At 43.7% G+C, this 14,659-nt stretch overlaps 1 protein-coding gene across 1 annotated transcript; it reads right to left on the bottom strand.

The window, feature by feature from the left end:
• Positions 1 to 2,690: 2,690 nt before the first annotated feature.
• LOC117763266 lies at positions 2,691 to 14,438 on the bottom strand. Its single transcript, XM_034588248.1, has 21 exons — positions 14,325 to 14,438; positions 13,994 to 14,282; positions 13,420 to 13,578; positions 13,051 to 13,169; positions 12,785 to 12,962; positions 12,218 to 12,330; positions 11,474 to 11,726; positions 10,688 to 11,410; positions 9,813 to 9,937; positions 7,982 to 8,225; positions 6,990 to 7,117; positions 6,793 to 6,889; positions 6,551 to 6,673; positions 6,060 to 6,232; positions 5,636 to 5,733; positions 5,052 to 5,179; positions 4,636 to 4,816; positions 4,376 to 4,520; positions 3,116 to 3,192; positions 2,846 to 2,901; positions 2,691 to 2,743 (listed from the first exon to the last, which is right to left on the bottom strand). The coding sequence occupies exons 1-19, from the start codon at positions 14,406 to 14,408 to the stop codon at positions 3,118 to 3,120; spliced, it is 3,435 nt and encodes a 1,144-aa protein (XP_034444139.1). The 5' UTR covers positions 14,409 to 14,438; the 3' UTR covers positions 2,691 to 2,743; positions 2,846 to 2,901; positions 3,116 to 3,117.
• Between the last annotated feature and the right edge of the window lie 221 nt (positions 14,439 to 14,659).

Here is a 14,659-nt window from a genome sequence, read left to right as displayed (position 1 = left end):
TTGAAATCCAACCATCATCTTCACTAGTGGTGCACAATTCTGCAGAAAAAACATTTAAATTGTACATATTTCTATTCTGCTAAAAAGGGGCCCTTTTTTATTTCCTCTGCTGAAGGGAATGGGTGTACCGTGAAGTCCGGCCCCTGCAACATTTCATTCCTAACTCATTACACAACCAGCAAACACGGGCCAAGGTCTCCTCTCTCGCACACAAGCCCAGCTGTGAGTCATGCAGCATGCAGCAGCAGCCGTATGTTCCGCTGGCATTTTTATTGCTTGGATGACACCCAGTGGTCAGGAGCCACCAGGAGAGGCAGCGCAACTTCAAAAAGGCAATTTGCTGCAGCTAATTACAATACAAGCTAAAACTGATATTTCTTTTTTTTTTTTTTCAAATCCTAATCCTGATTTGTAAGGATTTAAATGGGCTGGCTGCCACCCCCCTTCCCCCTTCCCCTTTCTTAAAGCAATAGATCATCATTTTCAGAAATATGCATCCTAGCAGAGAGTGAAGAAAATCAGTAGAAGACTGGATACTGAATCAAGAGGCCTTCCAGATCCCTTACAGCTAAGACCTAATCAAGTCTTTAAAGGTCTTGCAAATGTCCCCACTGTGGGACTAATAAAGGATTATCTTATCTTAACTAGACGGCCTGGCACAGTAAGGACAAGACCTAGTCCTGCACATAACCCAAATTATCTGCACCATAATAATTTAATTTAATGTTTAACATGTTCAGAAATACGCTTCCTTGCTGAGGGTTGATAAAATCAGTAGCTTACTAGAAACAGGAGCAAAAACTACCGGGCCCTCTAAAGCTAAGGCCTAACTAAAAAGATTTATTCAAACAAAAACACAAGAGTAAAAAAGAAAAGAAATGCCATTTTTGGAGAACTATGTTGTATACTAGTTTTTTTTTTTAACCTTGTAAAGTCTTTACTGGGTTTTCTGGCACGATGACGGCAAGACCTCAGGAAGTCACTACGCCCAGCCAACAAGTAGTCCTGCATCCACTGGACTGGAATCTTTGAATTTGATTTAATATCATTTCAACAATTATGTTTCTTTACCAACAATTCATTGAGAAAATCAATAGAAAATCTGCCCATCTAAAGCTATGAGGCTTGATTAACCCATTGATTGATCAGTTTAATTTATATAGTTCTATTTTATTCTCTTATTTTTATTCTATTCTTAAATACAGGTATTATTCATTCTGGACTTGGACTGCTGTAATAGCTAAATTTCCTCAATGGGAATAAACAAGGGATTGCCTTATCGTATCTTATCTTGTAGAAAAAACAAGTGTGAAAACACCAATTTGCAATTTTATAGAGGAAAACATGCCGGACTAGTTTTTGAACCTTTTACAGTCTATAAAGTTTGTCATCTAACCTGGCATGGTGACAGCAAGACTTCAGGAAGGGACTACACCCAGACAAGAAGTAGACCAGCTCATAACCTCAATTATCCACATAAACCTGTTGTTTATAAGTGAGCTCCAGAGGTTCTGTCAGACAGATTATCATCACAGAGTTTGACCAGCTGTATGACTGTTTCCCCTATAGTTTCCTATCTTTAAGATAAACTGAGCTAATCTGATTTAAAAAAAGATACGAGTTGTATTAATGTTCTCATGTCAAAAGTTAAGAAAGTAGCTCATATCCACCAAAGCTGAACAATCCTACATGATTATCTAGTTCTTCGAGTAGAAATATAAAAGAAATGAAAGAATTGTGTCCCTACCTTAATTTGCATTCGCACTTAAATGTAATGGCCTGTACCTCTATAAAGTCTGGTGGAAATGTTTGGCAATTTTTAATGCTGCTGACAAATCAAACAAACCGACAAACAGACACAGATTAAAATATAACCGGCTTCACAGAGGTTCCCAAACAGTTTCTTTAATTGTTGTATTTATTTTAACATTAATCCTGATGTATTCACATTCTTACCCGTTTGTGTAGATGTAAATTCTTATAGTTGCCTGGTGTTTGTTTATTAAGTCTGTGAGGCTCTTTGGCTGAGAAGCAAAATAAATCACATTTAAGTTGTTGTACACAAAACCTCATTACCGACCAATTAAAGTAGACATCTCCCCTGAGCTGCACTGTACTTTATAGTGAGAGGTTATCTGACATAATACAAGACATGAAGGGGGGTCTTGATTTATTGATCTCGAGGCTGTGTCTTGAAAGGGGCCTTTGTCAGTGTGTCTGATATTGTTCACAAACTAATTTGTTTAATCCAATTAACAACACAGTAAACAAAGGGCTCTGTAATATTTCAACAAAGGGGTGAAGTGCACACTGCACAGTGGGGGCTGATTGTTGAATGCATGGGTTATGAACTGCAAGCAGGTTAATCTGCTCATGTTTGCACATTCAAGCCAAGGTGGAAATATTCTGAAGTCCCCTTTCAAACATGATTCGTCACTTATTCTGGGATTCAAGGAATATTATTAATATTTAAAACCTCCAGTTATCTTACTCAACTGTCAATTTTTAATGCAGCAAATTCAACACGATGAACAACAAAGAAGGCCAGTGTCTAACTGAGACTCAGTACAGAGGGGCCAAGTGTTCATGTAAACAATGTTGCCCCCCTTTTTGGATGGAGTGCCACTTCCTGCTGTAAAACCAAATGGCTGCAGGCTCAGGAACAAAAACACACACACACACACACACCCTCAGCGTCCTTTAGGAGCTTTTTATTGGCAGTTAAATGAGTGCTGTCTGACGCCTGAAAAAAGAAAAGCAGGAGAACAGATTAGACACAGTCAGAAAGCAAAAGCAACAGTGGAGTATTTTAACAGGAGCTCAACACTATTCAAGCTCTGCTCACCGGATGATCATCATAATCCTCGTCTCAACCAACTCCAAGCGCTTTCCATGTCGTAACTGAAAAACAGGAAATGGATCGGGCTTAATAAATAATTCAAAACCGCCCTCATTACTAAATCATTGTCCTGCTGTCGTATGGAGCTGCAGCCGCTGCTCGCTCTCAGGCCGAGATCAGTGCAATGCAGCCCATTCATGGGTGTTTCCATGTAATCTTCCAGAGTTCAGGAGAAAGCGGCGGGCGATTCGAGGACAGAGGGCGAATTCTCCTCACCGTCATTGGCCGAAGCATCCCTCGACACAAGGTCCGTCACGTGGGGAGCAGATCTCAGTCGAACACATGAAGTAGATCTGAGGGGTTGAAAGAGGAGTGGGATTAGACAAAGTCTCCAGAGTGTGGGTGCAATGTAGTGTGACAAGCAGCTGCTAGCAATTGAGAATTGGCCAGAATTTGCACTTTACAAAATGGTCTCTCCACATCTCCTCGTCATGAATGCTGCCTTGAGATTTAGAGGTTCAGCTGTAAATACTTCTATTTCCCACTGCATCCTTTAGCCAAAATAAACGGTGTGACTTTGCACAAAGAGAACACACTGTTACTTCCACGAGTTTACATTTGACTAAATTGGATCAGAGGTGAAAATGCCAACTGCCATCCTACGATAAGACTTAATTAACTACCAGGGGGAAAATGCATGCACGCTCTGAGCAGACAGCTGCCTATTTTACGTCTCTTTCCTTCAGCTCATACAAACTGTAAGAGAACCATGAGCATGCTTTAAGCAACAATCTGACATATGGGGAAATACGATAATGTTCTTGCTGCAGGGAAAGAGATAAGAGTGACACCGCTTCCCAATGTGTCTGTAAAATGTAGAGCCCCAGTCAGCAGCCAGCTTAGTTAAGACTGAAAAACAGTGAAAAAGGAACAATAAACTCCCTACTAGCATTTCATGATCCCTTGTAATGTTGACATTTCAGGTTGGACTGGATTAAATGAAGATGTTTTGTTTGTTACCTTTGGACAGAGCCAGGCTAGCTGTTTCTACAGTAAACTCTATATAAAGATAGACGATACGTCTCCAATTCCTCCCACTATCCAGATACAAACGCCAAAACATGGTCCATATCCCATCTACGAACATGGAGGAGGCACATTATGGCCTATATTGCAGCCAGGTTTGCCATCAAGATGCCTTGGCTTCACTTTTGGGGAGCAGTCGTGTCGTCCATCTTTATATACTGTACATCCACTGTTTATGCCAAGCTAAGCTAACCATGTCTTAGCAAATCCCTAACCCTAACCAAAAAGCAAATATGCACATTTCCAAAAATGTCTTTCTACTCCTAACTTTTACAAGCAGCCTTACAGTAGAAATACTTGTGCCAGACTTCTAGTTCAGAGTCTGCACAATAAGTAGTAAATCAATAGGCTACAGCTGGAAAATGACTCACAACATAATCAACAACTAAGAGCTATAATATTCCACGCAAATATTAACACTAGAATTTCAGGGACTCTGCTCATCCTTACCTCTTCATTCGGGTCCTTGAACTCACCATCAGGAAGGAACTGGAAGGTGCTGATAGTGAAGCGGCGGGTTTGACCCCGAGGAGAAGGTGGTCGAGGAGCAGACAACACCACCTGGTGTGGCGCTGGATCCAAGGGGTTGGGACATCTAGGGATTAACATTGGATTAAAAGGCCAACTGTCTCACAGCTATACTTCCCTTCAATCTCCCCGTTATAAATATAGTCATAGCTGAGCTCAATATTTTTGATGTTTCGACGCACCCATTGTAAAGCAGCACCCACACCGATTTTCCAGAGCGGGGGTAGGCCACACAGAAGTGCACCAGCAGCACCACACCGGGATCCGGGGCGTTCAGCAGCCGCACTTCCAGGTAGAGGGGTTTCCCCAGCAGCATCTGCAGGGGCTGGTGATACTGAGGGTAGTAGCTGCTGTACTCAGGGTCTGGGACATGAAGTGTAATGGAACGACTGCAGATCAGAAAAGCAACTTTCCCTCACTTTAGATAAAGTAGAAGCTCCTGATCAGGATAAGTTCAAATCATTCATGTGGAACTTCAATTATCAGTTTCCATTCCTCCTGGCAGGAGTAAACTTGTGTTGCCGGAAAAAAACCCACTGCAAAAGTAAATTTTCAGTAATGTAAAACAGCAGTTAGTGTTTAAACAAAGACCGTCTACCTTTGGCAATCCTGAGCTGGACTCCATACATCTCCTGGGTCTGAACTCCAGGACCGAGCGTGGGAGTTTTAACCAGGTAGCTCACAGTCAGGACAGAGCCCGGCTGAAACCGGCACTCCACCAAAACCCTGAGAATGACACCAGAAATAAAGTAACGGAAATCTATGCATCGATGATGGCTAAATATGAAGGAAATGCAGGGAGAGAGAAGATGAAAGACAGAAACGATCCTGTGCTAAAATCCCACTGTAAACATTGTGATCAAATTGAACAGGTCTTACACCTCTAGATATATCTGTATAACGTATGTTTTAGCCTATGTCAGTTGGGCAGTCGAGGTTTAACTTTAATAAAATAGGAAGATTTTATCTCTAGGTATAAAAGAGAGATGGGGAAACATATGATGGAGGAGCAGGAAACTGAACAAAAGATCAGTTATTGCAGGCGTTTCTCACTAAACTAGATTTACAAAACGCTAAACCTGTTTGAAACATTAGTTACAGTATTTCATTCAGAGTGAAACTGCTGCATCCTCTCAGCACTGTGGTACTTTACTCTGATAATCAGCAGCAGCATGTTCTGACCTGACGGGAGAATCTCTGGTGATGGTGCCGTAGTTGACACTGATTCCCTGAACCTTGTTGATGACCTCCACCATGTAGATGACCATTTGCCCCACCACCTGTCAGGACAGCATCACACACACACACACACACACAGTTAGTACATGGAAACTAATGAATACTCAATTGTCAACAACAGAGGGGTGGATTCAGGGGCAGGGCCAGGGGGTATTTGGCCCAAGCTGATGTCTGATATCTGATAATTGAATCCTGAATGATGCATGAAGGTTGAGACACATAATTGGGCCCTCTGTGTAAATTGGGGCCCATATTGGCCTTGATTTAGAAAAATCCTAGATCCGCCACTGCAAGAACATGTACATGCTTTTAGGGTGAGCTCATCGCTTGTTGACGATATAAAGAATGTCCATTCATTAAAGCTCACCACTCGGCGCGCCCCGCAGCCGTCCATTGGGATCTTGAACAAGGCATAGTCAGAAGTGACTCTCTGAGGTTTGCAGGTGGAGTCGCTGCCAGCAACAAGATGGGCGGGGGAGAGAGGGGGCTCGGTGATGGAGGCAGGCACGGAGAAGACAAAGTGGTGGTCAATAGTGCACTCTGGAGGAGGGGGACACACACACACACACACACACACACACACACACACACACACACACACACACACACACACACACACACACACACACACACACACACACACACACACACACACACACACACACACACACACACACACATAAAGGTCAGATGCACAAAAGGTCAGAAATCTCAGGAGGCAATTGATAATGAGACCCAAGGTTTCTTATACCCTTTTCACATTCTGTCTCACTGCCAACTTGAATCATGCTGCACAGCTGGACTAGACTCAGCTATGTGACGTGAACATGCTAGTGGGGGACACAAGCTGCAGCTCACCATCCATGGGGTAGTAGCAGGCATCGGACTGCTTGCTGAAGCAGCAGCCCATGGAGAGGCACTGTGGCTGGGACACAAACGCGGGTCCACAGGGGAGACGCTGATCGCTGGGAAGGCTGCACTCTGTGGGATGGCACAACAAATGTCAGCCTTGCGGTTAAAATAACTCTGAATGGGCTGGAGAAAACACCTTTTGGCAAAGTGAATAACGTTACAGATGTGTAAACATAAAACCCGTCTACCTTTGCCGGAACCTGGGGCAACAACTGGACAAGAAACCTGAGCCTCCTTTCTCCCATTCATCGTCATGTAGACGATAGAGATTATGTACACGTTACCCTTTTAGAGAAAAATGTTTACACAAGAGTTATTAGGTAAAGCAAATGGTCAATTATACAAAAGGTCATGTGCTCAGTGTGAGATCCGAGTCAATACTTGCCTGCACGCTCATGTGGCACTGTGACTGCAGCTGGAGACTCAATTGGATTTTGCCATCTTTGCCTTTGCTTGCAGAATACCCACAGCGCTCTGGGGCATCCTGAAGGCTCATCGGGTTCCCTTTCATGTCTGAAAACAAGTACAAGTGGAAATATAAAATGCTTGTGTATTTCGAATGTTTAAAGCTTTCAGCATGAGGAGGACAAGGGTTTAAGGCCACATCCCTACTACTAAGTTTGACGTATGCGTTACATTTGCTATGGATACGCCACGTTGGCTCAGCCTGGCATCCACACTATTCACGAGTTTCAGAGCTGCTAAATTTGAGAACTTGGAAACGCTGCTTGCCACGTTTTAGGCAGCAGCAATTTTTTTCTGGACGGGCGAAACAGATGTTTGGGAAATGATGATGTAGCAACCTCTTGCTGATTGAGTCATTTCGGTCACGACGTAGCCTTGCTGAATCATCAAGCTTCTATCACATTACCAACATCAGCCTCGGCGACCTGTGTAGAACGCAACATGGATAAATAAGCGCCGCTGACCCTGTTGTATTTGCTAAAAGCTATATATTAAATCTAGCATTTTCCAACGATACGTCTGCTGACATGCTTAGGAGAAGAAATTATTAAATTATTTTTGCAATCTTTGATAATTCCCATGTCCAGCGGGATCTAAGCAGGCGTGCTTGCCTTCTTTTTTACACCGGCATGCTCATACCCAGTGTATGTGAGGAGTCACGCGTTTTCAGGCTTGTTAGTATGGACAGGGATTAAAACTGAAACGGAGCCAAAACGTTTAGATGGACAGATCTATTTAGTTTGAAAAAGCAGTTTATCAAAAATGTAGTTGTATTGATGTAGCCCCCCTCCCCTACATTTAAATGTACACCATGGAGTAGCCTCCCTGAAATCAGTTTGATTTCAATGCATGCAGAGCTGATGCCAGCCGTATGCGACACACAAACACACACACACACACACACACACACACCTTCAAGAAGAATTCCAGAGATGGGTCCTGACGGGAGCTTTATAGTCATGTGATGGGGGGAGCAGCTGACTTTCGGCTTCTGGACTGGAGAGGGGGTGGTGCTGGGTGGGGTAGTGGATGCAGGTGGGGTAACTGGTGCATGGGTGACAGGGGTACTTTCATATGGGCACTGTGGCTCCAGAGTTCGATACTGCGCCATGGACAGATCCCAAAACATTAGAGGTAATGAAATGGTTGTGGGAGTCTGAAGAGAGACGGATCAATAAGGTCAGTATGAACAACAACCACACATGGTTTCCAGCTCCTGTATTTTTAAAGTCTGCAAAATGAGTTCAGTTCGTGTTAAAATGTGTTTTTACCAGTCAGGCTATGATGAGCATTAAAAAATAAAAGTCCACCCCATACAGATACAGATGCATGGAGAGGAACAGCTGCATACAGTCCATATGGGATTAATCGTAAATGTGAGCAGCTCATCTGCAATCCATACACAAGCGGGACCGTTATGGTAAATCGTAGGTGCAGAGACAACCCAAGCGGTAAGAAAAATGCATCAGCATTAGCAATCAATTATAATTTTCTCATTTTGTGGCGTCACTGTTAAGCTGCATCATGGCAGTTTCAGTATTTTCTCCACCCATTTATATACAGTACACCACATAATGATTTCTATTATATTTCCCAATGGGGAAAATCTCATTCCATAGATCATTGACTCTCTCAGCCCCGCCCGACTCCGCGCTCTCCGTCTCTCTCCCACACAAACACATTGACAACAGGCACATCTGTGAACTCAGACTGGCTCACCACAACATTATCTGGTCGTCACAAACAGAAAACATGTACGTGATTATTTGCAGATAGAGCGCGGAAGATTCCATCACAAGTGATCACAGGGGACACATTCAGGGTGCATTTTAATGACAGATATGCACAGATGAAAGTGAACGCTTGTGATCGGATCACTCAGGTCGGCTGTTAACCCCCCCATGTGGAGGGGGCAATAAAAAAAAACATTGTTAAACTCTGAGATCATGAACAAGTAAATTCACAGAGGAGTTGTTTTGAGGTCTCTCCAAGAGGCCTGCCAAGCGTCATAAAAACTGCACAAGTATGCATTTAAGAATTACTGCTGTTTATGTGTTTTCACATCATGTATTGCAAATACAAAAAAAGATTTCTGTTGCGAAAGTATCCTCACTTTACTTTCACTGCCTCAAACTTCTGCACAGGAAGGTATGTTAGCATAAACATAATAATCTACAATATCCTAATCTGGTAAAAGCACCAAAACTAATTCAGCCTTAAAAATTACCACACACCCACCCCCACACACACTTTGAACAATATTCATTATCATAGTACTACTAGTGTCCTCATCCATTGTGTCTAAATACATAAATGATATCATGTCATTCTTAGTTTATGATTAAATGGAAATGTGTGCAGATGTTGCGTGAAAGTTGATTTGTATAGGTTACACGCTTATATGGAGCTCTGATGATACAACTACTAGGGCTCCAAATTAAAAAAAGAAAACTTAGAAACTTTCTCTTCAATAAAAAGTTGTGAACTTCAACATATAGTATAATGGATGTACTACCTCTTACAGGAGCACGTCAAAACCAAAGATTTGTTACCAACTAAAAAGGCTCTCCCATTTGAAAAAAGACTTATGGTATAAAGGATGATTTTTCCATCCCATCACTACCACTCAAAGAAACCCCATCTTTTCTCATTTCTTTAAGCAAAAAACAGAAGTGTGTGAAAGTCCAGTCATATAAGTGTGATACATTCAGCGGCAGTGACGAAGCATCATGGAGGATCTCACCCATGACAGGCTGTGGCAGGCAGGCAGAGGAGAGTGAAGGATTACACCAGAGCTCTCAGCCATCTGCAGCATGTACCCACACAGTGGTGACACAGTGGAGAGAGGCAGCCACGTCTTCCTTTGGTCTGAGGTGAGAAACAACGAATGTTTTGACATTAAAGTTAATAAACTTCACTCCCAGCAGTCTGCAGGCTGATCTAGGAACACTGACGGAGTGACAGTACAGAGGGATGTGCACTTTTACTTTAAGATGCTTCATTAAGAAAAGTCAAAATAATCATCATTACAACTTTTCACCCCGTCACCAAGTAAAAATGCTCAACGATCACTGGTTCTAGCTTCTCAAATGTTAGGATTTGCTGCTTTACTTGCATGACTTGAATGCATTTAGATTTTGGACAGACTGTCAGATAAAATAAGAAATTCTAAGACACCACCTTAAGCTCTAGGAAATTATAATAAGACAAGATAAGGTAAAATAATCCTGAGTCCCACCGTGGGGGAAATGTGCCATGTTACAGCAGCGGAAGGGAAGAGTCAAATACACTCCAAGTAAAGGAAATAAATGAAGTAATGGGAATATCTGCAGACTGATTTTCGTTAATGAAATGAGTTGTTCGCTGCAGCCCAACATATTTATATGTATAAAATAAAATAATAATGTGTATGCTTCATTTATTCTCGCTGTGATGCAGGGCCTGAGTCACTAAGCACTGGGTGTGTTGGAGAGTAGAAACTGTTTGTATGGAACCTTTTGTGTTTTCGTCGAAGATAACAAATAAAATTCCCCAACAACTGTCTCTTTTATAAAAAAAACATGACGATCTAAACTTCCCATGAACAGAAAGGTCTCTTGGATCCAAACTAACTCTGACCTTTGACCTGGATGGAGTCTTGGTGAGCAAAAGGCAGGAAGACAGCCATCCTCCCCATCAAACACTGGAGATGAGGCATCTGTGTAGCAGGCTGTGTTGTGGGGGACGGCGTCGTACTTGTGGTGGTGGGAGTTGGAGTTGTAGCAGTAGTTGTTGTGGTGGTGGTGGTGGTGGTGGGGGGAGGCTCTGTCATGGTCGGTGTTTGAATCTCTGGATACTGGGGCAGAAAGGGGTGGTACGGTGGATGGTAGAACGGTGGGTAGAAGGGATAATAATAGGGATAATATGGGTGAGGAAAGGGCGGTTGTGGATCTACAGGATGTTTCGGTGGAGAGGTGGGAGGAGGAGGAGGAGAAGGTGAGGTGAGCGGGAGAGTAGCCGGTGCTGCAGTGGGTGCAGGATAGTAAGGTATCTGAAGATAATAGTGCGGGTAGTAAGGATTTACTGGAGGTCCGGGTGGGTGGGTACCTGGAGGAACAGTGGTAGTAGTAGTAGTAGTTGTTGTCGCTGCAGAGGTCGGAGCTGGTGTCACTGCAGGGTAGTAGAACGGCATGTGGGGGTAATACAGACCAGATGAATACTGAGTAGGGCCGAGGGGCAAAAAAGGAAGTTGGTGGGATTGGCTAATCTGCGCTGGGCTAAGAGTTGGAGCATATGTAGCTTGTACCACCACAGGAGGCTGATAAGGAGGGGAAGGGGGCTTTCCAGGAGATCCAGGCGTCACGTCAAGCCCTGTGGGGTAGAGGGTCTGGAGCTGCGGCCCGGGAGGACTACCTTGAGTGGGCGTGGGGGGCTCGGCAGGCTGTGGGCCAGGAGGGTAGACCTGGGGCAGCTGGGCGTAGTGTAGACCAGGGTATGGGTAGTAGGAGTAGTGTGAAAGTTGAGGGATCTGCTCCTCGGTTGGGGGTTGAGGAAGGGGTGGCGGATGGTCGGTGGGTGCAGGGCTCACAGGATCTGTGATGAAGTGAAACTGAGGATTGACTGGACAGGAGAGGATGTATTCCTGATCATTAAATACAAGCTGAAGACTCAGTCCGTCCTGTGAGAAAAACATCAAAACAGAAAAACGAGATGGGAACATCTTTTGACATCCACGGAACTATGGATAGTCTCCAAACATTCTCCTGAGTTTTACCTGCCAGCCCCTGAGGAAAGTGAACCCATGTGAGAATACAGCAGGAAAATGTCCGGAGAATTCTCAAGTAACTCGGAAAGGTCATGATATTTCTAACGCAACAGATGTAAAAGTTAAAAAAGAAACAATACTTTTTGCTTTTGGTGATAAAGGCCAATGCCGGTGTTGATGTGATGTTAACAGGAATGCATGATTTCCGCAGCAGAATTGATACATCATGTCCTACCCCCTGCCTGCTCTACGCAGACGCCACCCCTCACCTGCTTCAAATATTTTCCTGTTGTTCCCGGAGAATCTCCTGCGTTCACCTTATACGAAAGGAGGAGAACTTACGGACCTGATTGTCTGGACATTTATTCGGAGTTCATGTTTGAAAACGGCTTTAGACAACTCACCCCACTTGTGATACAAGAGGCTTTGTAAGAGATGAAGAAGGTGAGCTCGTCAGGTCTGGAGTGGACAAGATACGCACACTCCTCAGATACAAATGGACGCCAGCCTCCGTTCACTGTAAAGCAGATGACACATCTCTGAAGTCAGTCTCATTCTGTTAATGAAATTGGGATGATTATAAGTTTATGTCGTCTGTTTTTTCGGATCGGTTATATTTAAATTTGACGACTTTTAGGCCGACAAATAAAACGCTCTGCAAAGGATCAGAATTATATTCTTGGCAGCATGGAGGTGGCAGAAACAGGATCTGGAAAGAGAAGCACTAACCATCTGAAAAATGATTTTTGGGAAAGAAGTATATAATAGCAGTGATTACCGAAAAACAGTTTAGAGATCATTTAAATATTTTGTATATAACTTTTTTGAAACTATGAAAGTACTGCACCATTTAAAACTGCAGTGTGGAACTTTGTATTGAACTTTTTTGGTGGCCTAAATACATTAGAATTGTTACATTCATTTATTTTTCCAAACCCCTCAACATTAAACCCACATGAAGGTCGACCCACCTTTGACTCCCAGCATCGGTATCTCCTGCTCCTGCCCATGTTTCTGCACCGCCATGCCGTACGGGGAGCAGAAGACTGATGGGAGGGAGGGAGAAGGGGCAGGAGTGGACGGCTGCACCGGGCAGGAGAGCTTCAGAGGAGTGTCCCACCACAACATGGGCAACACATAACTGTCATTCTGACAACGAGAACAACAGGAGGGTTTGATGATCACTCTGTTTGGAAAAAAGCTTCCGATTAAAATGCAATGCGGGGGCTGCTGGTACCTCCTGTGTAATGTAACACGCATCGTAAGGCACCATCATCTCCAGGTCACTCCATGACGTCCTCACCGAGTAGCCACAGTATGGAGGCAGCTGGAACAGAGAGATGGGAGACGCGGCCTCTGAAACGCAAGAAAGTTAGTTAGCAGGATTACACAGGAACTACTGGACGGATTATCACGCACCTTGGTGAAAGGATGTGATACGGGTCAGGAAAGAAACCATTACATTTAGGTAGGATTAGGGAACAGATTCCGTAAGATTTTTTTCACTTATTTAACATTTTCATTGATTTCATTATGTGTGAATCCTGATGAAAGAATCCAGACATATTTAGAAACTCCTCTGTAATATAATATTGTATCATCTTACCTCTGTCCACTAACAGGTGTGTCAGTCCTTGTCCTGAAGCAGTGAAGGTCATGACGTTCTCATCACACTGCACAAAAGGCCTCATCGCCTGCCACTCAGAGAAATGTGGACTGGAGTCAAATGATGGACCCAAAACTTTCCCATGGACTCCATGGAAACCTGCATGTAAAATAAAGAAGATATGAAGATTGGGCCTCTGCTACTCCTGCATAGTATACTCCACCAATTCAGCATTTCACCAATTAAAGGGATAGTTCACCCAAAATTTTTTCAGCGGAAGATATCAGAGGACATTTAGGCTAAAAACATGGTGTAAATGAAGCTGTTTCGAGTTTGAATTACATTTACTTCAATTGTTTCGGATTTGGCTGCAACGCTGTTTACCCCTGAAACTCCAAAAGTGTTTTGTGGACTCGAACACTTCACCCAACCCTCCATCAGCATAGTGGTGAGTAGATAACGAGTGAATTTTCATTTTGGGGTGAACTATCCCTTTAACACTTGTGACTCATCAACACCTGTAAATTAACTTTTATATAAATAAGGTGCAGTTTCCCCTTGAATCAGCTCCAACCTGTGAAATCAGCTTGATATCCTTCTTCATGGTCCAAAGCTGAGGCCTTCGGTCCTGTGCTGATGTGTCCAGCAGTCCAGGACAACTTGTTGGACGCTACGTTTCTTCCACGTTCATCAACTTTCTGTAAAATGAAAGGTGGGAGTGTTTCCCCGGGAAAGGCCGCAGATTCAGACCGAAGCCCCTGCAGACCCGACCGGCTGGTTTTGCGCAGATTTGCGCTGTGATGGGTCTTTTCGTCCGCGCGCCACGCTCCAGGAGTCTGTCCCCACCTGCCACCTGCTGACTCCCGGGGAGAGAGAGAAGCATCCGGCTGCTGCCCGGAGCTCACCGAGTGACAGAGCTGCAGCGGGTAGAGGTGAAGTGTTAGCACGAGAACAACCCGAGTGATTTTTCTTTTCTGTTTGGAAGACATGCTTTGTTTGTTTGTTTTTTTGCTCACACGCGCACGTCACCTGCACGCGAGGGCGCACAATTAATAGGCATCAGGAGCGGACCAATCAGAGAGCTGCAACTGCACAGGCGATTAAAACTGAAGAAGTAATGCAATGAGATGAACACAGATACTTTGGTCTATCTTAGTAACACTCAGTGTACTTTGCAGATGTTATTATTTCAGTCAAAGTCAGTTAAGTAGTTTTCAGTCATCTATTTGTGCGGCTGTTA

The sequence above is a fragment of the Hippoglossus hippoglossus genome, chromosome 1 (genome assembly GCF_009819705.1).
Source record: "Hippoglossus hippoglossus isolate fHipHip1 chromosome 1, fHipHip1.pri, whole genome shotgun sequence".
Classification (NCBI taxonomy): Eukaryota; Metazoa; Chordata; class Actinopteri; order Pleuronectiformes; family Pleuronectidae; genus Hippoglossus; species Hippoglossus hippoglossus.
Note: the sequence above shows the minus strand (reverse complement) of the source record. Positions and strands in the feature narration are given on the sequence as shown.

Coding starts and splice junctions, on each gene's coding strand:
- LOC117763266 (XM_034588248.1), bottom strand. CDS start 14,408: ATGTCTTCCAAACAGAAAAGAAAAATCACTCGGGTTGTTCTCGTGCTA. Junction 13,579..13,993: donor ATATCAAGCTGATTTCACAG/GTTGGAGCTGAT, acceptor TTTTACATGCAG/GTTTCCATGGAGTCCATGGG. Junction 9,938..10,687: donor AGACTCCATCCAGGTCAAAG/GTCAGAGTTAGT, acceptor TTCTCACCTCAG/ACCAAAGGAAGACGTGGCTG.